Source organism: Diachasma alloeum, unplaced genomic scaffold (genome assembly GCF_001412515.2).
Source record: "Diachasma alloeum isolate Michigan unplaced genomic scaffold, Dall2.0 Dall_scaffold_00360, whole genome shotgun sequence".
In the NCBI taxonomy this organism is placed as follows: domain Eukaryota; kingdom Metazoa; phylum Arthropoda; class Insecta; order Hymenoptera; family Braconidae; genus Diachasma; species Diachasma alloeum.
This window is the reverse complement of record NW_021680499.1, coordinates 149,995-175,679: the sequence shown is the minus strand read 5'-3', so window position 1 is coordinate 175,679 and position 25,685 is coordinate 149,995. Positions and strand designations below refer to the sequence as shown.

Genomic DNA, 25,685 nt, shown 5'->3' with positions numbered 1-25,685 from the left:
TTTGAGTTGTGAATATTTTTAAAAAGTCAAAAGTGGCCATTTTACCACACCCTCCCCTATTTTTAAGTTATAATAATGAGTGAGACAATTTGTTAGGGGTTGGAATTGAATTTTATGGAAGAAGAAGATCGAATATGTAAACAATTCTATTTGATTTCTACTGAACTTTTTACTAGTTTTTGGACGATTCTATTGAAAGAATCAATATCTTCAATATTGAAGATATTGATATTTCTTCTTCTTCTTTTTTCTATCTTCAATAGAAAATATTGTGTAGAAAAAGTATAAAAAATTGATTTTTCGATGCAACTTATTCTGTTGAGATATTTTGTATAGAATTCCCTCGGCTCAAATTTTTCAAGTTTTTTGGTTGATAAGAAGGGAAAAAAAGGAATGAAAAAAACCTGAAAAATTTGAGCCGAAGAAATTCTGTAGAAAATATTTGGAGAGAATAAGTTATCTAGAAAAATCCAAGTTTATTAACTTCTTCGATTGAATATTTTTGATTGAATAAACGCCCTTCTATTCTATATATTGAGATATAACGCGTTCCAATCGAACAAAACTCTCTTTGACATTTTTCTGGTCATTTTAACAATGTTTTTAGGGAAAATTCATTGAATCATGTCTATTTAGATAAAAATGGTTTAATTATCCTGATAGAGGATTAATTCATGACTTAGGAAAATAGTAATCATATCTTCATTTTTGTTCGAGACGATTTAATTCACCTTCATTTTAATTTTCTTTGAATCGCGCGCTTATTGGGCAAGAATCTTGGGCCCTGCTTTATTGTCTTTGGCCTTTGTTAGTTTGTTCTGATAATTTCGATTGTTTTCCTTTTTGTTTCTTTTTCTCTTCGATTCTGAGAAAACAATTAGGTTGGGAAAGAGTATTGTATTTCAACTGTAAATCCCAGAACTCCCTTGCATCATGAATTGTCCGTCATTCGCCTATGTCCAATAAATCTTTACTTACAACAGAAAAGATTTCACAGAAAAAAATTGTAGATTTCGATTTTACTATTCAACTTATTTCGCAAGATTTAATTTTTCCAATTTTTTGTGCTGTAAACTATATTTTAAAATCGTAGCTAATTCTTTAATATTCCCAAGGTCAAACAATTTCCATTATTTAGTCATCAAAAATGAATATTTCAAAAGTAAAAATTTCGCCCAAAACGTAATCTAAATTAAGTTCAAATACAATAATTTAATTATTACATTCAAACTTAATTCAAATGTAACAATTTGATTATTGAAAATCTCTGAATAACTGCTCAGACCTCGGAGAGACTTTGTCATTCATCTGGCTGATGCTTTTGTTTATGATTTCTTCATAATAGACCTGCACTTGGCATTCATCCGAGACGAGTGTTTTATTTATATTCCCCATTCTCCTATTGAAGAAAGCTCAAACGATTGTTTATTTCATGAATATGCGAAAAATTCGTTTATTTCTCTGCATTCCGCCTGTTGGAGAACTGGGGGGAATATTTATGGACGGGTTTTTACTGCGATTATGCATCCCATGAAACAAATTCTTCCACTCGTAATTTCAAGCACCAGCTACGTGGAATTCACAATCACGTGATTGGGAAAAGCGCCTGCGTCGCAACGTGGTAGAGTCAATCATTCAATTCCTGAGTGCTTCAACCAGAAGAGCTCACGAAGAGAATAAAGAGGGAGTGACGGTGAAGATGGAATTTTAATTGCGTTTGGCAATCGATTTTATAGTGCAATTGGAGGAGAGAGGGATTTTACGAATAAATAAACAGTAGTCGTAAAAAAATCATTTATTCATCAGCAGCAGATGCAACGACGTACAATCTATCTGATGATGCATATGTTGCACTTCTGCTAGTGAATAGTCTGTTTTTTTGCTGTCAGGTAGTTGCTTAGTCAAAGAGACCGAAGCCCATGTCATCGTCCTCGGACTCGGATTCCTCTTTGGCGGCCTTCTTGTCTTCTGCAATTTGAAATGTTGAACAGACGGTTCAGTAAACAAGAATACAGTTGAGGGTGTCGTTGAGTTGAAGGGAATTGCTTTGTCAGGTGGAAAAATAGCCATCAGTATTATTCAGACGAAAGATGGTACGGGAATTGTGGTCATCATTTAAATAATTTATTGGATGTAGGGAGAATTGAGGAGTGAAGTGGTGAAATTAAAATTTTTTAAGTATCGTTTTAAGTTTTAAGGAAATATGAGTTTAATCATCATTGTTCCTGAATCTGCAGGATTTTTCGGGGAATATCTCGAGACCTTTGTCCCTAAACCTCAAGTTTTGGGCATTTATGGGAGATTAACTGTAAAGAACTTGTGGAAATCATAAAACTATGGTTTTTCTACAATAATTCACTGAATTGTTCGCCGAATCGTCAGCATCGAATCTTTTAGAATAAAATCTGTCTGATTTTTCTCTATTTCATTCAATATTTTACAGAATCAAGAAGAAAATTAAAGGATTGTTTTTGAGATCTATAACAATCCGGGAGAACTCTGGAATTGTTTCTCTACTACTCTACTCTTTTGACACTTTTCCCAAATTTTCTCCTGAGATATTTTAATTATCAGTATCGAATCATTTAAAATTGAATCTTTCAAAATTAAATCCTTAATAAAATCAAAAATCTAACAATTTTTTATGTACTTGATCAAAATTTCCACACAACTGAATTTTTAAGCAAGGAGGAGACGTCACCCTGTACTCAACTTTGAAAACATTACAAGAGCAATCTCAATAACTTTAGGACTTCATCTTGTTCTCTCCACTACACGAAAGTCTTAAATTGCTTCCATAGCCCTCATAACGCATTGAATTCCTGATTTTTCAATCTACATCCCCCTGAATTTTGTAAACAAGGAGCTGACGTCACTCAGTCTTCAACTTCAAAAACACTTCCAGAGAAATGTGAATAAATTTAGGAAATCATCTTGTTTTTTCCACTCCACTCCAACCCAAAAAAAGTGAAATTTAATGTAAAAATTTACCCTTCTTCTCCTCAGCAGCTGGGGCAGCTCCAGCAGCAGCAGCAGCAGCTGGTGCAGCAGCACCACCACCAACTGGCATGGAGGAGAGTTTCTCACGTCCTGAAAAAGCCAAATAAAATAAATCAGTACCTGCACTCAACTAAACTATTCAACAATCTCCATCAGGAGCAGAATGTTCTCTCACCCTGTGCGATCAAATCTTCGATTGATTTTCCATTGAGCTCAGCAATGATCTTCTTGACTCTCTCAGCGTCCGACTCAATTCCCACCGAGGAGAGGATCTTCTCGATGGCATCCTGGGAAGGTGAGACATTGCCACCAAGGACAGCCAGAAGATAAGCGGCCACGTAACGCATTCTGGGATACCAATGGTGAAAAACAATTGATTAACCTCACATTCATCAATCCCCTGATACCCTCGATATTAACATTTAATCTTCAGGAAATAATTTAACATCACTGCCAATCAGTCGAAAGATGGTGATAAATTGCAATCATCATGAAAAATCCAGTGGATCAATTGAGATTCTCCAATCTCAGTCATAAATAAATTCGAATGAAAGAAAAAAGAATGGAACACACGCCGCTCATGGCGAAGGCCATCCGAGCACGTTTGCACATCCGTAAACATCGCGTTGAATTTAATAAATTTCCACTCCCAAATCATTGATTCAGTAACTTCAAACAATGAACAAACCATTATAATCAATATTTTTAACGATTGATGCTAAATTAATTACTTACTTTTAAGTCGTGGTGACACGAAACGTGGATCACGCTAAAATGTAACAGAACGTTCTCGGCGAAGAAACGAAATGAAAGAGGAAGGCGGCAGCCAACCTAGAGGGGCCACCTCTTCAAAATAATTCTCAGAATGCCCACGATGTTCAGCGCCTCTATTTACCATTCGTGCGGGGTTTTCCGTTCTATCAGTTTATTTATTTCCGGTCGTCGCGGGAAAGAAAACGGGAAAAACTTCGTAAGCGTTAATTGTTTGTTGTTGGAAAGCTCACAACACGAGTGTAGGATAGTTTGTTGAGGAGAGATTGATGTGTAAATAGGTGTTATTTGGTATTTGAGGGGTTTGGGATGGATGGCGATTATTACTCTACAGTTTATGCTTGGTAAGTCGCATTATTTTTCGTAATTGCTCCGAAAACATTGGGATCAGTCGTGCGTCGCTAACGCTTTGCACGACAGTTTTTGGTAATTATCTTTGAATTGGGAGAACAGATGCGCTTCTTCGAAGATTACCGTGATAGATTTCCTTCTGATGTGCAGAAATTTGAACTTGGAATGACGTTTCGTATACTAGATAAATTGTACTCATTTCGACAATGATGTTATACAATTCTCCAAAATTATGCATTCCCAAGATATTCGCAAATTACTAAACACATGTTTTCATTTTTTTCCCCTGCTTTCTTTTAAACATGTGGACTTGAATTCATTCGCCAACAAGCAGCATTTACAGAATCAAATTAACAATTTTTTCGCATTCTCAAAATTATTAACTTTGATGAGTAAAAAAATTCATCAACAACGTTTCGTATACTAAATAAATTGCACTCATTTCGACAATGATGTTATACAATTCTCCAAAATTATGCATTCCCAAGATATTCGCAAATTACTAAACACATGTTTTTTCATTTTTTTCCCCTGCTTTCTTTTAAACATGTGGACTTGAATTCATTCGCCAACAAGCAGCATTTACAGAATCAAATTAACAATTTTTTCGCATTCTCAAAATTATTAACTTTGATGAGTAAAAAAATTCATCAACAACGTTTCGTATACTAAATAAATTGCACTCATTTCGACAATGATGTTATACAATTCTCCAAAATTATGCATTCCCAAGATATTCGCAAATTACTAAACACATGTTTTTTCAGTTTTTTCCCCTGCTTTCTTTTAAACATATGGACTTGAATTCATTCGCCAACAACCAGCATTTGCCGAATCAAATTAACAATTTTTTCGCATTCTCAAAATTATTAAGTTTGATGAGTAAAAAAATTCATCAACAACGTTTCGTATACTAAATAAATTGCACTCATTTCGACAATGATGTTATACAATTCTCCAAAATTATGCATTCCCAAGATATTCGCAAATTACTAAACACATGTTTTTTCAGTTTTTTCCCCTGCTTTCTTTTAAACATATGGACTTGAATTCATTCGCCAACAACCAGCATTTGCAGAATCAAATTAACAATTTTTTCGCATTCTCAAAATTATCAACTTTGATGAATAAAAAAATTCATCAACTACGCCCTTCAATCTTCCTTTTTTCCAGAATATTTCAGTGATTTTTCTGTTTTTGGTGCTATTTTTACCCATCTGACTCTGTACTCTTTGTCAATGTAGTCTATACGGCATTACCATGCCAAAGTTTCATTTATTTTATTTTAATCGATAAGAGGTCGGAGAGAACAAAATGTAAAACTCCGAAAAGGTGTGCAGACAACCAATAGGGGAGCGTGGGGTAAAATGAACACTTGACTCTTTTAAAAATATTCATAACTCAGAAACAGATTTATCAATTGAGCTCAGCCTAAGCTCATCACAAAGAGGAATCATTTTTTTTTCATTTGAAAAATAAAACTATTCCATTTCATGAACAACTCAACACGCCAGGAATATTTTTAAAGAGTCAAAAGTGTCCATTTTACCCTACCCTCCCCTAAATGGAATTCATCACCAATTCTATTACTCTTGCTATGCAACAGGTTCGAAAGATGCGGAATAATATCAAACGTTCGCACTCATCTTCGTCAGAACCTGGTGAATGCCTTGAAAAGTAAAGATATGACACTGAACAAAGCGAATATCGGTCCTAAATCAGCGAAGCAGTACGTCTACGATTTGCTGATAGCGGAGTACCTCTGGAATCACAATTATGCGTACACAGTATCGGTATTCGCCAGCGAAGCCCCTCTGCTCGTCAATTTCCGCAAGCACGTACCGAAGAGTGATGATGAGGCACTGGAAACGACCGACAGAAATAAACTGCAGACTGATTACGTTTGCCATACGCTGGAGACCCTGGGGATCAGCCCAGAGGGGCCTGATGGCCAGGCCATCATCGCTGAGTACGATAGCAATGATATGCCCTTGCTATTATCGATATTGAAATATGTTAGCCAATTTAGCAAGCCAAAGAGTAGTGTTCAGATAGTTAGGGAGGATTTTAAAGTCCCCACCAAAAGCTGCCGGACCCAGACTGATTTTCCTGAAAGCGATGTCACTGCGGAGAGTATTAAAATCGTGGCAGCTAAGAGGAAATTGATCAGGCAGAAGGAGTCGTTTGATAGTGAGCTGAGGGAGAAGGAGGAGGCTCTGAAGCAAAGAGCTTCTCACATTGAACAGCAGATGATGACTTTGGACGAAAAATTGGCACAAGTCCAGGTAAAAATAATGAGTCATTTGTTAATAACGTTGTCCCAGCTGCGATAATGCAGTTGTTGGTATTAAACGTTAAATTTCATTTAGACGAAGATATTTAGATGATCATAACACACGTTTTTTGGAGCTCATAAAAGTTCAGGCATTGGGATAATCACTTTACGTACGAAAACATTTCAGAGATAAATTCGAAGCATTCGATAAGAAATTCTGTTGTTTTCGTCAATTTTATTGAAAAATTTTACACGTTTTTTGCGTGTTTTTAAAAACGTATTTAATTGAAACGTTTAAGAGAAAATTTTTTCTAGAGAAAAAATCCCTAGGTTTGATCTTCTACAACTAATTCTATTGAGATATTTTTTATTGAAATGGTTCGTCTTAGATCATTCAAACTTTTTCACTCCATTTTTTTCATAAGAAAATTCAAGTTAAAAAATGGAAAAATTGAAGGTGAGGAATCTAAGCGAAAGAAGTTACATAGAAAGACGAAAATCTTTCGATTCTTGCGTTGTAACATTTTCATTGGCCATTGCTATTAGGAAAACAGATTCTCACAAAGACTGGAAAATTTTTCCCATAGAATAAATGGAGAAAAAATGTAATTTTCAATGTTGTTCGCGTTTTTTTCAATTTTCCGATTTCTCGATTGAGTTGAACGTGTTATTAAAAAGACAATTTCATCATTTGATCTACCAAATACATGAAGTATTTAACATTTTGGTTTTTATTTTGTCCCAGGGTTTCATGCAAGCTGTAAATTTAAAAGAGAAACAGTTCCATGAAGACAGGAAAGAAGAGGAACGTAGGATGTACAGAAAAGAATTAGAATTGGCTGTGAAGGAGAGTTCACTAGAACGAGAAGCTGAGAGGTAAAATGCATACACAATAATCTTGACTATCTCTGAGACGTAATTCCTCCAGGATTTTACGTTTTTTCTAAAACGAAGATGACTTGTAGCACGAATACCACAACATAATATTACTCTTCTGTTTCCCCTACATAACAGATTGGAAAAGGAACGAGACAGTTACAGACACTTCGAGGCGAATCTGAAAAATCTCCAGGAAGAGTTGATAAAAGTGAAACAAGATCTTCCGAATAAAGAGAACAGAGAGACCAAAGACTCGAGAAAAAGTACAAATGAAGCATCGACGCAGACTGAGAAGTGCAACAATGAGACGAATAAGCAATTGAACGATCAAGAGAAGCGAGAGCTGCAGAATCTCGTCCACGAGCAGAAGCTGAGGATAGAGGAGTTGACGCTGAGAGCAGTGAAGCTGTCAAGACAACTCGAGGAAGCCCAGCTGATAAAATACGCGAATAGTGAAGTTATGAAGGCGATTCCACCAGTTCAGCCCTCGAAGACCGTTCTCAGTGAGAGTAGCTCCACCGACGATATCATTCAGGACGCAAAGCAACGATTAAAGAGGCTGGAGGAAGAGACAATGAAGGCTGACAACTGCTACTTAAACGCAATGATAACTTCGCCCTTATGACGAAGAGTTCACTTTAATCTATCCGAGAATTCCGAGCACCTGTGTGACTGAACAAATTATGTACTACTCGATAATTTCATCAATATTATTTATTCATTAAAAGTGGATTTATCACAGAGAGACTGCACACACAATAATTCACGAGGAATCAGTTTATACTAGAAATTCGTTTCATTTTTTTTCGTTTATTATTGTGTAAAATTGGATTCTTGATGATTTAATATAAAAATTATTTACTATTGAGATTTTATTACTTCTATCATTGTTATTATTATTTTCTTTGAAAGATTTGCTGTTATTACATACAACATTCAAACGTGGGAATATAAAATGTAAGTCAAACTCCGTCAGTTGGTTTACATCATCTTCGTTTGGGATCTGAACTCCTCCTAGTATATTTTTGTTAAGGATAAATCTCATGGTAATTAATTCATTAATTAATTCATTAAAAAATATATCAAACATGAAATAATTCCATGAATGCTGGTTCATGGAATTATTAATTTCATGAACAGTTGACTAGTCATTTTTAGGAGAGTGACATTGAATTCAATTTAGAGGGAAAAAATCATGAAATTTCAGATTGAAAATTTACTGAAATTTCAAGTTTTTTAGCAGCAGGAAGATGCAAAATTGTCTAAATTTTTCTGATTTCTATTAATTTTTATAGAATAATTGCACTATAATTTAGTTTTCTTTGATTTCTCCATTGACTTTTGAATTTTTTAATTACAAAATAGCCAGAAATTTCAGTGAAACTACAATGTGGTAAAATTTAACTTTACCCAATGAATTCGAAATTTTTGAGCAGAAGAAAACCAAGAATGTCGCAGTTTACTTGAATTTTCAATTAATTCAAAATATTTATCTGAATTTTCCTGATTACTATAAATTTTTATAGAACAATTGCACTAAAATTTGTAATTTCCACTAATTTTTCCATTGACTCACAAAATGTCAATGATGAAATGGCCTGAAATTTCAGTGGAACCATAACATGATAAAAATTTCCAACAATGTACGATTGTTATCAATCATTCATTTATAAAAAGGATATTGTTTGTCTCTGCCTTCTCGTCCCTCACGCTCGTGGGTCCTCTCCTTCGTGTAAGGAGACTTTTCCTAAACAAAACAGAAAGAAAAGAAAATAAATACAAACAGAACCCTGGAATTCGTAAATAACGTGAAATTCTCCGAATTTCTGGTTCTACGAACCTTGCTGTAGTGATGTTTCTCTCTGTGCTCAGGGACGTCGCCATTTTGGTGGGTATTTTTTGCTGCAACCAAATTGTATTTATCAAAATACTGGAGTCAGGAGGATGAGGGAGAGAGAAATAATCAAGACAAAATGTACGGAATTCCTTTGCTTGGAGAATTCTGGGAAAATCCGTAAATCTCAGGAGCAAAATAAAAACAATCTTTTATTATCATGAAAACAAAAAAAAAACACTTTCAAAAATTCTTTCTTCTTCAAAAATAGTCAAAGAATAGAAATAATAATCATAATAATAACAATACTGTTTAAAAAATGGCACAGTACAGTAAAAGGGCGTCTAAAAATTCAAATCACCAACCCCGATCATCATCTTTCCTCCGCTTCTGTTCAGCCGCAACGACGACCTCCTCTGCTCGATCCTATAAAAAAAAATTAAGTTAAAAATATATTTACGTCTAATAATTGTGTCGGAACTGAATTAATCAGACTCACCCTCTTACGACCGAGTTTTTTCTCTCGTCTGAGCTCTTTCTGCTCATCTCTAACTTTAGTCTTAGCAGATCTTTCTTTCTTTTCACTTGCAGCCTCAGTACGTCTGCTTTCTTTAGGAATGCTTTCTACTTTTCTCCTCTTGGGCTCTAAAAAATCAATAAACCATTCATCAGATTATGAGGATGAGTGAAATAAATGAATAATTATCAAGAGACGAAAAGTTTTGGATGGATAAAGTTTTGGATGGTAAAAGGTTCAGAGAAGGCTTTTGTGGACAGTTGACTATTTCTGTGATGAATTGGTAAACTAGAATAAGTGCATTTTTTTAACAACAATTTATGGAAGCGATTTGGCAATTTTTTTCAATGCACTTATCCTAGTTTATCAATTCACGACAAAGTTATTTTTGAGGAGAATGACATTGACTTCAATTTAGGGGAAAAAATCGTGAAATTTTAGATTGAAAATTCAAGAAAATTCAACATGTTTGAGCAGCAGAAATATGAGAATTTCGCAACTCACTTGAATTTTCCATTAAAAATTCAAGAATATATTTATCTGAATTTTCTTGATTTCCATCACCTTTCCCCGAAATGAACAAACAATCATCAACAATTATCAAGAAAAAAAAAACGCTCAGAGAAATTCATGAATAACTTTTTTCACGAGAAAAAAGTTATGTGTTCTCCAAAAAACGTCTGATAATCTTCCTCTAAATCCATTATCCCAAAACATCCTCAAAAAAAAATACTTCCAACACTCGTAAAATGAATGATAATACCTCTCTCCGCCTCCTGATTCTGCCCCGAGCTGCTAGCACTACTATTCGAGACACTAGAGAGATCCCTGTCCAAATGATCCACCCCTCCTCCATAATAACTCTCCTCCTTGGACTTCCTCTCCTTCTTCTCACTCCCCTCATCGTCCTTCTCACCCTTCTCCTCCTTCTTGACATGTTTCTCCTTCACCTCGACAACATCCTTGCCCTCCTCCTTCTTCCTCACCTTCTCCACCACCTCATGATTCCCCGAATTATTAGCAGACCTCTTTTCCCTGGCCTCCTTGCTCTCCTTCTCCTTCTCCCTGCTCTCCCCATTGCTGACCCCCTCCTTCGAGCCGATGCCATTGCTGACCTTCTCACTCGTCTCATTGTTCGCCCCCTCCTGGCTCTTGGCAGTCCTGTCATTAACATGATGAAACTCAGCCTCCTTGATCATGTGTGGAGTCTTCGCCTTCAGCTGTCCACTGTACGAAGTCGCCAGCACATGGAGATCCTGCCTCTGTCCCTTCTCCTCCTCCCTCACCTTCTCCACTTTTCTCTCGAGAATCCCCGAGAGTTTAGCAATAACTGGAAATTGCGGAAGAATCTTGATCAAAATGATGAAAGAATTCCTGATTTGCACGTAATCCTTGGAGTCCAGACACACAACAATGGCCTTAGTGATCTTATAATGCCACTTGTGGCACACATGGCGATAATTCTCAAATCCCACCATGTCATTAGCCTCCGAGAACTGATTGCTGACCTTGAATTTGGTAACAAATCCAGGATAATTGCTGCACTCTTTATCAAAAATGGCCTTCTCCGAGTGCCACCTCATGACAGTCTCCAGCATGGCACAGAGAAATCGTCCATAACGATTGGCCTCATTCTCAGTGCAAGAGGTAACCGAGTACGTAATATCACAAAAGAGACGATCGTAGCAGAGGAGAGTGGAGAAGTTGGCTGTTTTCAGGGAGTGAATGGTGTGAACGAATTTGGCGCAGTACATTGCATCGACAGCTGTGAATGTGCACCTTGGGAAGAGGCAGAGTTGGAGGAACTGAGTGATTGTCTCGTTCTTGGCTGATTTGGGGCTGCGAGAGAGGAACCACGAGTCCTTCTCCTGTCTCAGGTAAGCCAGGACCTTCTCGACGTGCTCCTCCTGCTTCTTCTTCTCGTCCTGGAGCTTGTCAATCAGAGTTGTGTAGCGCTCCTGCTCCTTTTTTCCTTTGCTGGCGTTCATGTCCTTCGAGTCAGCAGCCTGCGCTGCCAGCTGCTTCAGTCTGTTGATCTCCCTCTGGTAGCTGTCGACTGGTGTGAAGAGGTCGGACATCGATAGGGACCAGAAGGTCACCAGGAACTGGGGGGATATGTCCTCCCAGACTTTGGGTGGGTGCAGGGGACGAACTGACAGAGCTACTGGGGCCATCACTGCTTGCGCTGCCTCTGCCCATTTCGCTTGTTTTACTGAGGCTGACATTCTCTTATAGTTGGGGTCCACTTTGCGGAGGGCGTCGTACTTTATGTTTATCGCGTGGGCGAACATCGGTCTCGCCAGGAAGAAGGCCACGTCCGCGTGGATGTGATTGTCCTGGAGCATGTTGTGCATCCCGGGGAGACGCTCAACGTACTCGTTCACTGTCATCGTTTGGCCGAGGAAGGTGCCGAATTGCACGAGAGTGTCTTGACACTGGTCGTAGAGCTTGCCCACTAGTTTCAGGTGGGACTTGTCGGTCTCTCGGTAGACCACGCAGTGCTTCTGCTGGGCCATTAGGAGGCAGAGGGCCACTGCCAGGTCGTTCTCTGCTAGGGCCTCTTTCAGACGTTGGGACGACTTCTTTGTGTTTCTTACTTGACTGAAGTAACCAGCCTGCAAATTAGGGGGGAGTTGTGGGAAACTGTGAGTTTTGCTTTATGGAGGATAATACTTTATGGCTACTGGAGTTGGGCTGGGGAAGGTGAGGAGGGTTGGGAGCACGTGGGGATAAATTTCGGGGTGAAATGTGTTTTTTGGAGCTCAGATTGGGAGATTTTTTATTATCAGTTTTGTCAGTTGAGGGGCGTGAGAAATAATTAAATAACTTTATGGATTATCAATGTCATTACCATTACATTTTGATAAAAGTTACTTTTTTTAAATGCCTTATTCTTGATAATTAATGAGGGGAGTTGCTTGAACTTTTAGAAATTAATTTTTTTTCAACCCGAAAAAATCTTGTTCATGAATTACTCATGACAAAAGGTCGTAATCTTCAAGTGGCAATTTGTATCTAATGAATCTTTTCGAAAAAGGATAGGTGGAGTAAAGGGGAACGGTTGTCATTGACACAACATTCGAAAATCGAGATATTAGACTTCCTAATTTTTTAACTTCTTTACATTTGTTTGGCAACCTAGGGCCAAAGGGGTCTGGAAAGAAAGCTCTAATGTTTAACAATAAAAAAAACAAAACACTTAAGGATATCCAAGTACTTCTTACAGTTTCAACTATAGATTCAACCATTTTCAATTATTAAATTTGTAAATTAAATTTCATGAGAAAAATTTGAGAAAAAATCATGAATCTTCAACGTCAGTCAAATTACATTTTGCACAGAATTATAATTTTTTTTAAATTCGTTGTTTATGAATAAATAATTGAAATTGTTTAAACTTTAAGAAGCCTGATTTTTTTTTAACCATAAAATCGATTTCTGGTAAGATTCCGAATATTAATAAATTTGTTACGATTCTGACCAAATGATTTTTATGGCGGAAAATCGATTGTTTATAAATTATTTGTAGAAAATTCGTCATTTTCAAAAATAGCAATTTTTTAGATTTTTAAAATATTTTTTAATGCTTCAATATCAAGATTCAAATTCCGATCTGCAAAGTTTCTAAACAAAATTAACAATCATTACCCTGGAGAAAAAATAGCCAGAGTCCTTGGATATCTTTCCTCCCAAAAAAGTTCAAAAACTCAATGCTAAAAAAAAATACCTCAGTTTTCAAGAGATCTCCACCAGCCATAGCATCAAGCTGATCAGCAGTCATCTCCTCAGCAGCCTCCACCCCGGCCATTTTCTGTACAATCTCCTTAAGTATCAACAGATCAAGACTCTTCTGCGCCTTCAGCTGATTAGCCACATACTGAAGCAGCCCCGTGAGCTCAATATTATATTTCTTAAAAATGGCCCCACAGAAGGACGCCAAGGACTGGAGCCACTGGGATATGCTGTTGCCGTCGTGCTTCAACCTGTCGCGATCAGCCCCAGCCAGTGCCTCCACGAGGCAGTACCCGAGGACATCGTACGAGATGTTGGTCAGATACTTCAGTGAGTCCACAACAGGTCCAATGAGATTCTCATACAGCTGTATCTGAATGAGAATGTAGTCGAAGAGGACCCCAGGGGACGAGTGAGTCAGCTTGCCAATGGTCCTCCCCACAGGCTTGATGGTCTCCTTGCTCACCCTCTTCATGATGGACTTGATCTTCTTCTGGGCATCTGCTCGTTTGCGCAGCAATGCAGCATGCTGCATGGGCGTGTCGTTCTTCCACCTGGCATACAGACAATAACGATTCTGATAAGGGTAATACTTCAGAATATTCCACATCTCCTCAGCAACACAGCAGTTGCAGTCCATAAACGAGAGGGAGGGCAGCAGGGCAACGTCCAGGATCGTGAGAATATCGTAGTAGACGCTGCTGCTCCTGTCGATGGGCTGTTTGTTGGAGTCCAGTGGGTGCTGTTTGATGGCAGCATGACAGATCCTCATTATCTTGTACATCAGGATGGGATCGTGATGCAAATTTGGTCCCAGGATTATCAGCATTGGCAAGAGCTGGTCGTGAATGTCGTTGAGATCGTTCATAGGTCGTGGAGCCAGGGGATTGTTCAGGGGTGGGATCCTCCTGCCAGGGAGCTTTGGAGATATGATGCAGTGTTTGCGGTAGACAGGCTCGACTATCGATTGGACCATTCGGCAGAGGGCTAGGGCTATGGGCCTCTGGTCTGTCAGGCTGTGGTCTGGGAGACGACTGAAGAGGCTCTGGGCCACCTCCCAGGCGCCAATCTCCAGCAGTGCCTCGCACAGACCGAATTTCTGGTTCCCCGAGTACTTGTCCTGCGGTGGCTCTCGCTCCTCTGGCACCTCCTCACGATCTTTCGTCGAGATTATACTCATCTTTCGAACGTACTCTTTTGCTGAACGCATCGACTGCTCGTGGTCCTTGATGATGGTCTTGTCGTCCGGGACCAGCCAGGGGAGAATGTTGTCTAGGTGAATCACTTTGTGCTGGAGCATCAGGGCTGTGAGCTTCTGCAGGGAGAACGGGGTGGATTCCACTGTGGAACGGTACTTGAAACCCAGGACCTCGGAGAGGACTTGTTCGTCACACATGTAGGATTTTATCAGGGGAATGAAGAGGGCATCGTCCTCCGGGCGATTCTCGAATGTCTCCAGGACTATGTCCAGGACTCGGTTGGGGTCGAGGTTGAAGTAACCTGGGGACATTTTTTTTTATTCTGGTGGCTGGGGTTGGAGGTTTTCATTGGGGGAAATGGCGAAACATGATAAGTTTGTTCGATTTCGAAGCGGCAGGAAGTGGAGGTTTGAAGAGTTCTTGAGGCATTCCACGCTATTTCAATAATTAGATTATTTTTTCCGAAAATTATTTTTTCTTGATTTTTGGAAAAATCCAGTGGGACGATTTTTGAAGCCTCTATTCTGCTTATCAAGTAATTTAATGTGACGTCTATGTATATTTTTTTATGTATTGTAATCTTTTGTTTACAGTAATTGTAAACAAAGAGGAATTCAATCTTACTGTAATGAAAAAATACATATATAAGATTGTATATACGTATATATTATATAATATATACTATATAAAACATCGTATATATTATATAATATAAAAAATATATATGTATAGTATATATAGTACATATTATATGTCTGTAAACGCATGGGAGAAAAAAATCTTTTTACACAAGTTATACGAAAAATAAAATTTAATGTGTCATCAGGTAAGTAATTGTTTATAGTACCATAACCCGATAAGTATTAGTTGCGTAAGAAACAGTAGCTAAAGCCTTGGAATGTAGAGTTTTCGAAAACCAAGTTAAAAAACCTCCCGAAGACGTGAAATTTGAACTCATCAATATTCACCATTTCAACATAAAATAGAAAAAAAAAAATTAAATAAAACGTAAAATCTGACGTTTTTTTTTTCAAATTTTCACTTGTTTCTTACCTATGAGAGATTTGACAATTTCTAAAGTATTCGAAACCTCACTGGCAGGTCTCTCCTGAATCAATTCAACTATCAGCTTCGAATACCCCTCGCTCTCCTCCCGAAAAAGATTAAACTTCCGTTGTTTGTAACTGAAGAATACAAAGACCACAAAAACAATGAGACACATAACTACAAAAACGCCAAAACAAAACAACCAACTGCTACATACAAGAGTTTTGTCTTCACTTTAACAAACTTTGTGTTAAAGTTTCGATTTTTAAGAATTCCAACGTCCTGCAGGGTGTCAATCTCCAGTCGTTCTTTGAGTATCCTATCTGTCAAAAACTGTGCCAAAGGAGGAAAACCAAAAAACATTTAAAATAACTGGACCAGAGAGGAGATTCCCGAGAGAAAGAGTAGCCTACCTTTTCGCTTTCTTTTACGATGTAATAAAAATTGTTTCTGTTGTCGTTCACCACTTCCGCATCTATCAGGGTGAATAAATCCACAATAGTGGAGGGTATGGCAGCATCGATGCTCTAAAAAAATGAATTAAACCACGAATAACATGATTAATTCACAGGATCAATAATTTTCATCGATTCACACGAATAATTGATGCTTACGATAAGTTCTCCAAGGGTAGATACCACATTGTCTTTCTTTACATTCCCCTGGACTCCATTTGAGATCAATTCGTACAATCCTCGTCTCCATTCTACAACGAATAATGTTATTTCGAGTTAAAGAATGCTGTTTATTTTCCTCAATCAACGATTTCACCAGTATTAGGATGACCTTCATGCACAGAAAGGGAACAAAGGAATTTTAAAAACACTGAACATGGTGGATTGGTGATGGTTATCCCGCCTATTCTGTGGTACATACCTGTAGTGTCGCCTTCCTTATACTTCTGCTTGATTATCTTGAGGCTGCAAACATTGGTTAATCGACAATTAACTCTTCGGTAGAGCGATATACCCGGAATATTAAAGTTGCAACCGTCAATACTTTATTTCCCATAAAAACAGATATCTGGTTTATCAATGAATCATTTATTTTCCCAGTGAAAGTTATCATTTATTTATTGGGGGATGAAATCGAAAGCCTCAAACAATACGCCTTTGCCTATGTACCACCATTCTCCTTGTCGTTAAATGCCTGGATACTACCACTTACTAATCATTTTTTCCATGTTTGTCCCATGTTTTCCATAAATCAGAATGCCACCCTTTATTAATCGCCATTTTTCATTTGTTATTACACGATATTTGGTTCTTCAATTTGTTAAAAAACACAACCGCATCAACAACGCACGTTACACTGTCGACGCCATTGTGGTTCATGGGGCCTTTTCAATTTCAATATGGAGACTGTTCAACACATCGTCTAGTCTTCAAAATAAAAACTTCTTTCGCAACTTCTAATTTTTTTTTCAGCGAAAAATAATAATTAAACGAGAGGAAAAATCGTGCAGTTAAAAATGGAATTTTTTTTTGTTAACGTCAATTTTTATTTTTCGGTGTTTATTTTGAATAGTTTTATTCAGCGGAAGTGGAGAGAGCCGCTGGTACTTCCGGCGTGGAAGGCGACAGGAAGCGGTCACTTGTTGCCTTATGTGAACGCGGCTTGAAGTTCTTTTCAGTAGATCCATTTGTCGGAGAGGTAATGAAGGATTTTTGTTGAAATGATAATCTAATAACATCCACACAATTTGTGGTGAATTGTAATATTATTCAGTGGAATTATAATCGTTGTTAATTTCTGGGGAGAATTATGTCGATATTTTTGGGATTGAGTGGTGATAAAGGGCGATTTTTCGTGTCACATGGGGGAGACGTTTGTTTACATCTAAAAGTCTAATGACATTTAATTTGGGGTGGAATTAGTGGAGGGCGGGGTCTCGAGGTGGGATGAGCTTTGTTTTTTGTTAAGGGGTCGTGTTGTTGTTATTAACAATTTGTTGGTTATGTTTTCGTTGTTTATGACTGTCAGGGTTAACCTCAATCTTAAGACCGGAGAGTGGAGGGTGAACAAAAGAGAGATTAGAATGTTGGGGGTGAAGGGTAAAATGAACTGTATTTGATCGTAAATAACTACAGATGGGAAGAGGGGAACGCTAGAATTTTTTTTTATCTTGACAGTATTTTTTTTTAACTTGAGAATGAGATTTGATTCATCGAAATTGTACCATTTGGTCAGGAGATATTGACGATTAAAGACAGACTATTTAATCTAACTTATGTTATTTCATTTCCAAAGAGAAATTTATAAACAACACCGACGGATGTTCATTAAGGCCTTCTATGTAGAGGAATTCAACCCCCGAAAAATCTACAAATCTAAATATTTTCCCAAAACTACCTCGAAGTCTGAAAATAATTAAATAGGGGAGATTTGCTCAAAGTGACTATTTTTAATCTTCAATATCTCAAAAACCACGGCGAGAAATTTCACATTTTTATTTCCACTTTAAACGTATTACTTCAGGTTTTAAAATGAGACCTAATTAATTCAAATCATATCATTCGATCAAACGATATTGATGATTGAATGAAGTTGATTTGACCTCACCTTTTCCTACAGGAAATCGAGGGAGAGGATTTTGGCTGGCATTTACCTGATCCATTTTTGTTGCAGGTGACAATGGCCAAGACGAACGAAAAAAAGGGCAAGAGTGCCATCAATGAAGTGGTGACTCGCGAGTACACCGTAAACCTTCACAAACGTCTCCATGGAGTTGGGTTCAAGAAACGTGCACCAAGGGCCATCAAGGAAATCCGTAAATTCGCGGAGAAACAGATGGGCACACCTGATGTCAGGATTGACACTCGTCTCAACAAACAACTCTGGTCCAAGGGTATCAGGTGAGAAATAATTCTCCAAGTATTATTTCAATATTGAGATTTCGAGGAGGAACTAAAGAAGTAACAAGTGGTAGTCAAAATTTTTTATTGATAAATCGTTGTCTTCATGAAAGTTCAAATGACTGAAGAGAAATGTTTACGAGATCACCCAATTGTACCTTTCGAGATTCAATATTGGCTTTTATGGGACATACAGTTTTATCGTAGGAATGCAGAGGAGAAGTTTTATTAACCAATTCAGTAGCGAGGTGGTCAAACTAAATTAAGCCAATTCAGTCTTCACTTGAGTTTTCCAGAAATATTTCCGAATTTAAGAGAGATAGCGAAATTTTCATTATGGCCTTTTTTGTAGAGCGAATTGAGTGCTACTAAAAAGGTTATGAGAAAAATTTTGCTATCTCCCTTAGATTTCGAGATATTCATTGAAAACTGGCCAATAGCCAAAATCGACTTAAACCGTTTGACTGCTTCGTTACTGAATTGTTAACCATTATTAACCAATGAAACGGTTCATCTCCATGATGCTAGTAATTACCAATAATTAATTAAATTAAATTAAATTAAATTGGTCATAAGTTGTTGTTACTCATTATTAACCCCTTTGGAACGAGAATTTTTTAAATTGAATGAGAACAAAAATGTGGGAAAAATATTGAAACTCCTCAAACTACTGAAAATATACCATCTAATATAATGAATTATTAATCAAAACCAAATGTAAACGAAATTTGCCAAATTTTGACTGAAGTCGCTGAGAATCTCGTTCTTAATACGACTTTAAATAAACGAAAGAATTCAGTCTTCACTTGAGTTTTCCAGAAATATTTCCGAATTTAAGGGAGATAGCGAAATTTTCATAATGACCTTGTTTGTAGAGCGAATTGAGTGCTACTAAAAAGGTTATGAGAAAAATTTTGCTATCTCCCTTAGATTTCGACATATTCATTGAAAACTGGCCAATAGCCAAAATCGATTTAAACCGTTTGACTGCTTCGTTACTGAATTATTAACCATTATTAACCAATGAAACTGTTCATCTCCATGATGCTAATAATTACCCATAATTAATTAAATTAAATTAAATTAAATTGGTCATAAGTTGTTGTTACTCATTATTAACCCCTTTGGAACGAAAATAATTCAAATAGAATGAGAACAAAAATGTGGGAAAAATATTGAAACTCCTCAAACTAATGAAAATATACCATCTAATATAATGAATTAATCAAAAGCAAATGTAATCGAAATTTGCCAAATTTTGACTAAAGTCGCTGAGAATCTCGTTCTTAATACGACTTTAAATAAACGAAAGAATTCAGTCTTCACTTGAGTTTTCCAGAAATATTTCCGAATTTAAGGGAGATAGCGAAATTTTCATAATGACCTTTTTTGTAGAGCGAATTGAGTGCTACTAAAAAGGTTATGAGAAAAATTTTGCTATCTCCCTTAGATTTCGACATATTCATTGAAAACTGGCCAATAGCCAAAATCGATTTAAACCGTTTGACTGCTTCGTTACTGAATTATTAACCATTATTAACCAATGAAACTGTTCATCTCCATGATGCTAATAATTACCCATAATTAATTAAATTAAATTAAATTAAATTGGTCATAAGTTGTTGTTACTCATTATTAACCCCTTTGGAACGAAAATAATTCAAATAGAATGAGAACAAAAATGTGGGAAAAATATTGAAACTCCTCAAACTAATGAAAATATACCATCTAATATAATGAATTAATCAAAAGCATATGTAATCGAAATTTGCCAAATTTTGACTAAAGTCGCTGAGAACCTCGTTCTTAATACGACTTTAAATAAACGAAAAAAATAAAAATAAGAAAATAATTTACATGAGATAAAAAAATGTCAGTGGCATTAAAACACATTGACAATGCTGGAATCCATCAACAATCGATAATAATTCATGTATTGTTTTTTCATTTCTGTTCAGAAACGTTCCATTCAGAGTTCGTGTTCGCCTGAGCCGAAGAAGGAACGACGACGAAGACTCCGCCAACAAGCTGTACACTCTGGTCACATACATCCCCGTCGTGAGCTTCAAGAGTCTGCAAACAGAAAATGTTGACGCAAGTCAAGATTAAATTTTTCATTAATAAATAATATTGGCTCGTCAGTTGCGTTATCATTGCTCCAAAATCCCAGAATTACACCCTCTCGAATGTCATCAGTTGAAAACTCATTACGATTTCTGTATATTGGCCTCAATCTGGTCTCAATGCAGCATCAATCATTTCTTGGGAGAAATTGTGTACGTCGAGTCGAGATGAATCAGTGAATGACCTGCGCCAACGGTTCTATTTCCACCGGTATCAATAATTTAACCGTCGGTTGTTTAATCGAGTTATTGGGGAATAATTTAGGAGATGGTAATTATCAATGGTTGGCTTGTAAGATGTGAATGGAGATTAGGGATTTATTGATTTGGGTCTCTCATTCGAAGTATTGAGAATTCTAGGGTTGCTTATTGTTGGAGGTTCGTGTGCATCAGTTGCCGAGCACTTGGGCTCAGATTTTAAACACTTGAATGAAGGACTACTATTTTTTTTTTATATTTCTTTTCCTACTACTCTTCCTACATTTCTCTCTTCTGATTTTTTCAGCGAACAATGAACGACTACTATTTAAGCCATTGAAAACTCAGAGGAATGACCTATTTCAATCAAATAGAACTTCATTTGAAATTTTTTTATTCATTTTAGGAGTTTTTTTGTTGGCAATTGATAAACTCATACATTTAAGGTGTTTCGTGCGAAAAAATTAAATGATCAGATTCATCTGGAATTCATATAGAATGTCTACAATCACAATTGAATTATCTGTGAATTTTCCTAGACTTTTTTCGGATTTCCTTTTTAAGTTATTAATGATTGAAGTCGCTTCTTCTCCATAGGCTCTCTTCTCATGAAGATCTTCTCATGAAGATTTTTCTGTTTAGCACGAAACTGCGTTACCATCTGAGCTGATAATATAGTTTCACGCTAAACAGAAAAATCTCCATAAGAGCGCATGTATAAGCAGCGACTTTAATCGTTAATAACTTGAAAAGGAAACCGGAAAAAACTCTATAAAAATTCATAGACATTCCAATTGTGATGATAAACATTCTATAAGAATTCCAGATGAGTGTCATTATTTACCTCATTCGCACGAAATACCTTAAATGAAAATTTTTTCATTTTATGAACTCGATGGTTCATTCATGAAAAAAATTGATTCAAATCAAATTAAAATTAAATTTTTGTTCTCAGCTAAATAACAATTTCATTTCTAAAAAAAAAGAAATAATTGTCTGTGTATAGACACTTATCGAAATACAAAATGATTGAAACCAAGAGTATAAGCGTAGAAGAACAAGAATGATAAGAGAAAACTGTTATATTGAATATGATTGAGAAGATAAATATAAGTCCCAATGTGATAAAAAAAATGAGTAGACTGTTAAAAACTAAGTTTAGATCCAAGTACTATGTAACCGGTGGGAATGTAAAAGGCCACGCAAGGCTATACATCTTATCTAATAAAAAATCTAATCTAATCAATTTCATTTCTAACTAATAAAGTCTCCATTTGTTCGAAAAAACATCGGTTTGTTTCTGAAAAACTATTTGAAGTGAATGGAAAGGCAAATAAAAATGACGGGTAAGTTTGAATAAAAGTCTTCTAGCGAGCTATTTCGCTCCATTCCTTATTTCAAATGAAGTTTATTCAACTTGAATGACACTGATTATCCATTCATTACGAAATTGTAATCGTTAATGGCGATTCATCATGCATTTTCATTCTAAAGTTCATTCTGTCGTGCACTCATAAAAAAAACGATACCATAAATTCTCCATTGATTATTCCGCAAATATCTCTTGAAGTAATGGGTTTTGGAAAAGCTCCCTTGTTCTCTTATTAATTTCTAGAGTTTCGAGAATATATGCAAGTGTCTTTTTGCAATTAATCATTAGTGAATTTCAGACATTTCAATCTCACCACTCTCTCTCCCTATCCCTGGGATTTTTACATTTTTACATTCTTTAATTCAATTAAAACACTTGTCTGGCTGCAGAACGCGATTTGAATGACACTGATTATCCATTAATTACGAAATTGTAATCTTAATGGCGATTCATCATGCATTTTCATTCTAAAGTTCATTCTGTCGTGCACTCATGAAAAAAACGAGACCATAAATGCTCTACTGATTATTCCACAAATATCTCTTGAAGTAATGGGTTTTGGAAAAGCTCCCTTGTTCTCTTATTAATTTCTAGAGTTTCGAGAATATGTGCAAGTGTCTTTTTGCAATTAATCATTAGTGAATTTCAGACATTTCAACCTCTCTCCCTATCGCTGTGATTTTTACATTTTTACATTCTTTAATTCAATTAAAACACTTGTCTGGCTGCAGAACGCAATTTGAATGACACTGATTATCCATTAATTACGAAATTTTAATCGTTAATAGCAATTCATCATGCATTTTCTGTCCAAAATTTATTCTGTCGTGCACTCACGAAGTCTGAAAATTCTGTATTGATTATTCCGCAAATATCTCCTGAAGTAATAGGTTTTGGAAAAGCTCTCTTGTTTTTCTCCTTAACTTCGAGAGTCGCGGAATCTCTGCAAGAGATTCATTCCTGTTCTCAAATTCGATCCCCCATTTCCGGTGGTTTTGAATGAAGCCATTTCATAATGGAATGTCATATGTTTGAATTAATAATGCCAGTACCATGATTCACATCCGTCGTGACTCCAAGATTTTAATCTTTAATTATTCTACAGATATTCACATAAATCATGTCAAATTCTCGGTAATTTTTAATAGACGTTCATTCAGTCCATTTGCGTAACATTATTTATTGAGGAAAAGTGAGGAAATCTACTTTTTGATGAAAATGCATAGAATAGTTAAGAAATTACTATTTTTTGAGATTTTTTGTTATTTGTATTAATGATTTTCATTGTTTATCCTATGAAATGTGCAGCAAATGCTCAACTTTGAGTTCAACTAGTGAAGAAGCTTTTTGTTTTCGTTTATTACTTTCGCATTGATTTGTCAATTTTTAAATTTTTTTCGATTTTTTTATGATCCGCACGATTTAGTTGAAAAGACTGGATTCCCTAAATCTCTCAAAATGTCAAAAATTCAAACATAATATGCACAAAATAATAAAGCATGGAAAATCCTTTAAAAAAACAACTATTAATACTAAATTATTGATTTCTTGTATTTGTCAATATAAAAACAATTTGAATCTTTGTATGATATTAATCATTAATGTATTAATTCAGTGGATAAATTCAGTTGGATTACATTGTCTGCTCAAAAGCAGAGAATAAAAAAAAAGAAAAAAAAATCGGCTAATTCCTAAAAAAATAGTAATTTTACAAAAAATAGTTGAGATGTTGTAGTTGAAATGTCGTCTATTTGAAGACTGGATCCCCTAAATCTCCCAAAATGTAAACAATTCAAACAAAATATACCCAAAATAATAAATCATGAAAAATTCTTTGAAAAAACGACTTATTAATACTAAATTATTGATCTCATGTAATGGTTATTGTAAAAACAATTTGTATCTTTGTATGATATTAATCATTAATGTATTAGTTCAGTGGGTATATTCAGTTGGATTAGATTGTCTGTTGAAAAGCAGAGAATAAAAAAACTGAAAATTGAAAAAATTTCGGCTAATTCCTAAAAATATAATAATTTCACAAAAACTAGTTGAGATGTTCTAGTTGAAATGTCGTCTAGTTGAAGACTGAATCCCCTAAATCTCCCAAAATGTAAACAATTCAAACAAAATATACCCAAAATAATAAATCATGAAAAATTCTTTGAAAAAACAACTTATTAATACTAAATTATTGATCTCATGTAATTGTAATTGTAAAAATAAATTGAATCTTTGTATGATACTAATCATTAATATATTAGTTCCGTGGTTAAGTTGACTTGAATCACATTATCTGTCGAAAAGCAGAGAATTAAAAAAATGAAAATTGAAAAAATTCCTAAAAAAATAGTAATTTCACAAAAACTAGTTGATAAGTTGTAGTTGAAAAATGCAATTCAAATGTCGTAGTTGAAAAGACGTGCCCCCATTATCGAGTGCGTTTCGGAATCAACTACCGGAGCTGCAGTCAAGTAAAATTGGATAGGGTTGCAGTACTGTTACTGCGACTACCTCCATTACCAAGCGCATCCATCAATACTCCCAAAATTTGATAGAAAAATAATAATCATTGTCCTCCCAAAAAAAATGCAGTAATAAATAGGACAAAACATCGTAGATACCCGCCGTGAACTATCGCATCCCAGGCGTTGAGATATTAAATTGTATTCCTAGCGAATTGTCGGGCGTCCCACGGGGCCCTGCACCGACCAATATTTAATCAACTTTGCAGGAGAATATTATTCTCCGGACAAATCAAGGACATATGTAGCGGAGTCCCGCGTGTATCCACACACTCTCCCCCCGATTCTTCCTGCACCCACACACCAAAGAATCGCAGTGGATGGGTGAGTGATCACGGATAGGGCGGTTTTACCCCCGTCCGAGCGTCGAGCCCGACATACCGCACGCTGTAGCGTGTTGCTGCCGTGAATCCCTCGGGACCGGTGGATTTGGAGAGACAAAAAAAACACCGAAAGAGTGAGGGTCGACGTTTCCATGTTGTTTGCGCTCGTGAGAACAAGTGCCCGGCAAGTGTCGCACCATTTTTTTCATCTCCCTTCCGTCTTCTTCCTTTTACTCATATATAGGTCCTCGATTTTTATTGACACAGAATTTATGAGCCCCGGAGTCAAATCAAAAAGGTAGTCATTCTCTCAATTCAATTGAAGATGGAATGGTTGATAAAAATGAAAAATTGAAGGGAAATTACAAAATGGGGTAGGCTATTAGCCTTTAAGGGATATCTCTAGAGAACAGGTTTTTCTTATGAATGCAGAAACAATTTAATAAAAAACCGAGCGAGTTCGCTAGATAATTCTGTTGGATTTTCTATTAGTTTTTGGCCGATTCTATTAAAATATTCTATAGAAAAAATCAATAGAAGTCGATTTTTCTACACAATTTATTCTCTTGAAATATTTTCTATAGAACTTCCTCGGCTCGCATTTTCTAAGTTTTTTTCACTCCATTCTTCTTTTCTTTTCATAGAATTTCTTTTGAAAAAAACCCGGAAAATTTGAGCCGAGGA

At 36.2% G+C, this 25,685-nt stretch overlaps 4 protein-coding genes and 1 non-coding gene across 6 annotated transcripts; 2 read left to right on the top strand and 3 right to left on the bottom strand.

The window, feature by feature from the left end:
• Positions 1-1,780: 1,780 nt before the first annotated feature.
• Positions 1,781-3,845, bottom strand: LOC107041287 (60S acidic ribosomal protein P2). Of its 2 annotated transcripts, none has more exons than XM_015261769.2 (4): positions 3,736-3,845; positions 3,176-3,348; positions 2,992-3,090; positions 1,781-1,968 (listed from the first exon to the last, which is right to left on the bottom strand). In XM_015261769.2, exons 2-4 carry the CDS (start codon positions 3,345-3,347, stop codon positions 1,898-1,900), a joined length of 342 nt encoding a protein of 113 aa, XP_015117255.1. In that variant the 5' UTR covers position 3,348; positions 3,736-3,845; the 3' UTR covers positions 1,781-1,897. The 2 variants fall into 2 exon arrangements, with proteins under 2 accessions (XP_015117255.1, XP_015117256.1); XM_015261770.2 differs by having other exon boundaries at positions 3,176-3,357; positions 3,736-3,829.
• On the top strand, positions 2,998-8,144 carry LOC107041286 (golgin subfamily A member 6-like protein 22). Its single transcript, XM_015261768.2, has 4 exons — positions 2,998-4,115; positions 5,729-6,407; positions 7,143-7,273; positions 7,412-8,144. The coding sequence occupies exons 1-4, from the start codon at positions 4,081-4,083 to the stop codon at positions 7,899-7,901; spliced, it is 1,335 nt and encodes a 444-aa protein (XP_015117254.1). The 5' UTR covers positions 2,998-4,080; the 3' UTR covers positions 7,902-8,144.
• On the bottom strand, positions 3,422-3,497 carry LOC114841364. The gene has a single exon (XR_003783104.1). It is a non-coding gene; the product is annotated as a small nucleolar RNA Me28S-Am982 (small nucleolar RNA).
• On the bottom strand, positions 7,973-16,934 carry LOC107041284 (THO complex subunit 2). Its single transcript, XM_015261767.1, has 13 exons — positions 16,773-16,934; positions 16,482-16,525; positions 16,220-16,311; positions 16,019-16,132; positions 15,823-15,938; positions 15,612-15,742; positions 13,355-14,859; positions 10,391-12,242; positions 9,610-9,755; positions 9,476-9,536; positions 9,117-9,178; positions 8,959-9,023; positions 7,973-8,293 (listed from the first exon to the last, which is right to left on the bottom strand). Exons 1-13 carry the CDS (start codon positions 16,838-16,840, stop codon positions 8,263-8,265), a joined length of 4,287 nt encoding a protein of 1,428 aa, XP_015117253.1. The 5' UTR covers positions 16,841-16,934; the 3' UTR covers positions 7,973-8,262.
• Positions 16,935-17,182: 248 nt separating this feature from the next.
• Positions 17,183-20,601, top strand: LOC107041274 (60S ribosomal protein L31). Its single transcript, XM_015261749.1, has 3 exons — positions 17,183-17,258; positions 18,234-18,460; positions 20,419-20,601. The coding sequence occupies exons 2-3, from the start codon at positions 18,240-18,242 to the stop codon at positions 20,567-20,569; spliced, it is 372 nt and encodes a 123-aa protein (XP_015117235.1). The 5' UTR covers positions 17,183-17,258; positions 18,234-18,239; the 3' UTR covers positions 20,570-20,601.
• Positions 20,602-25,685: the final 5,084 nt, after the last annotated feature.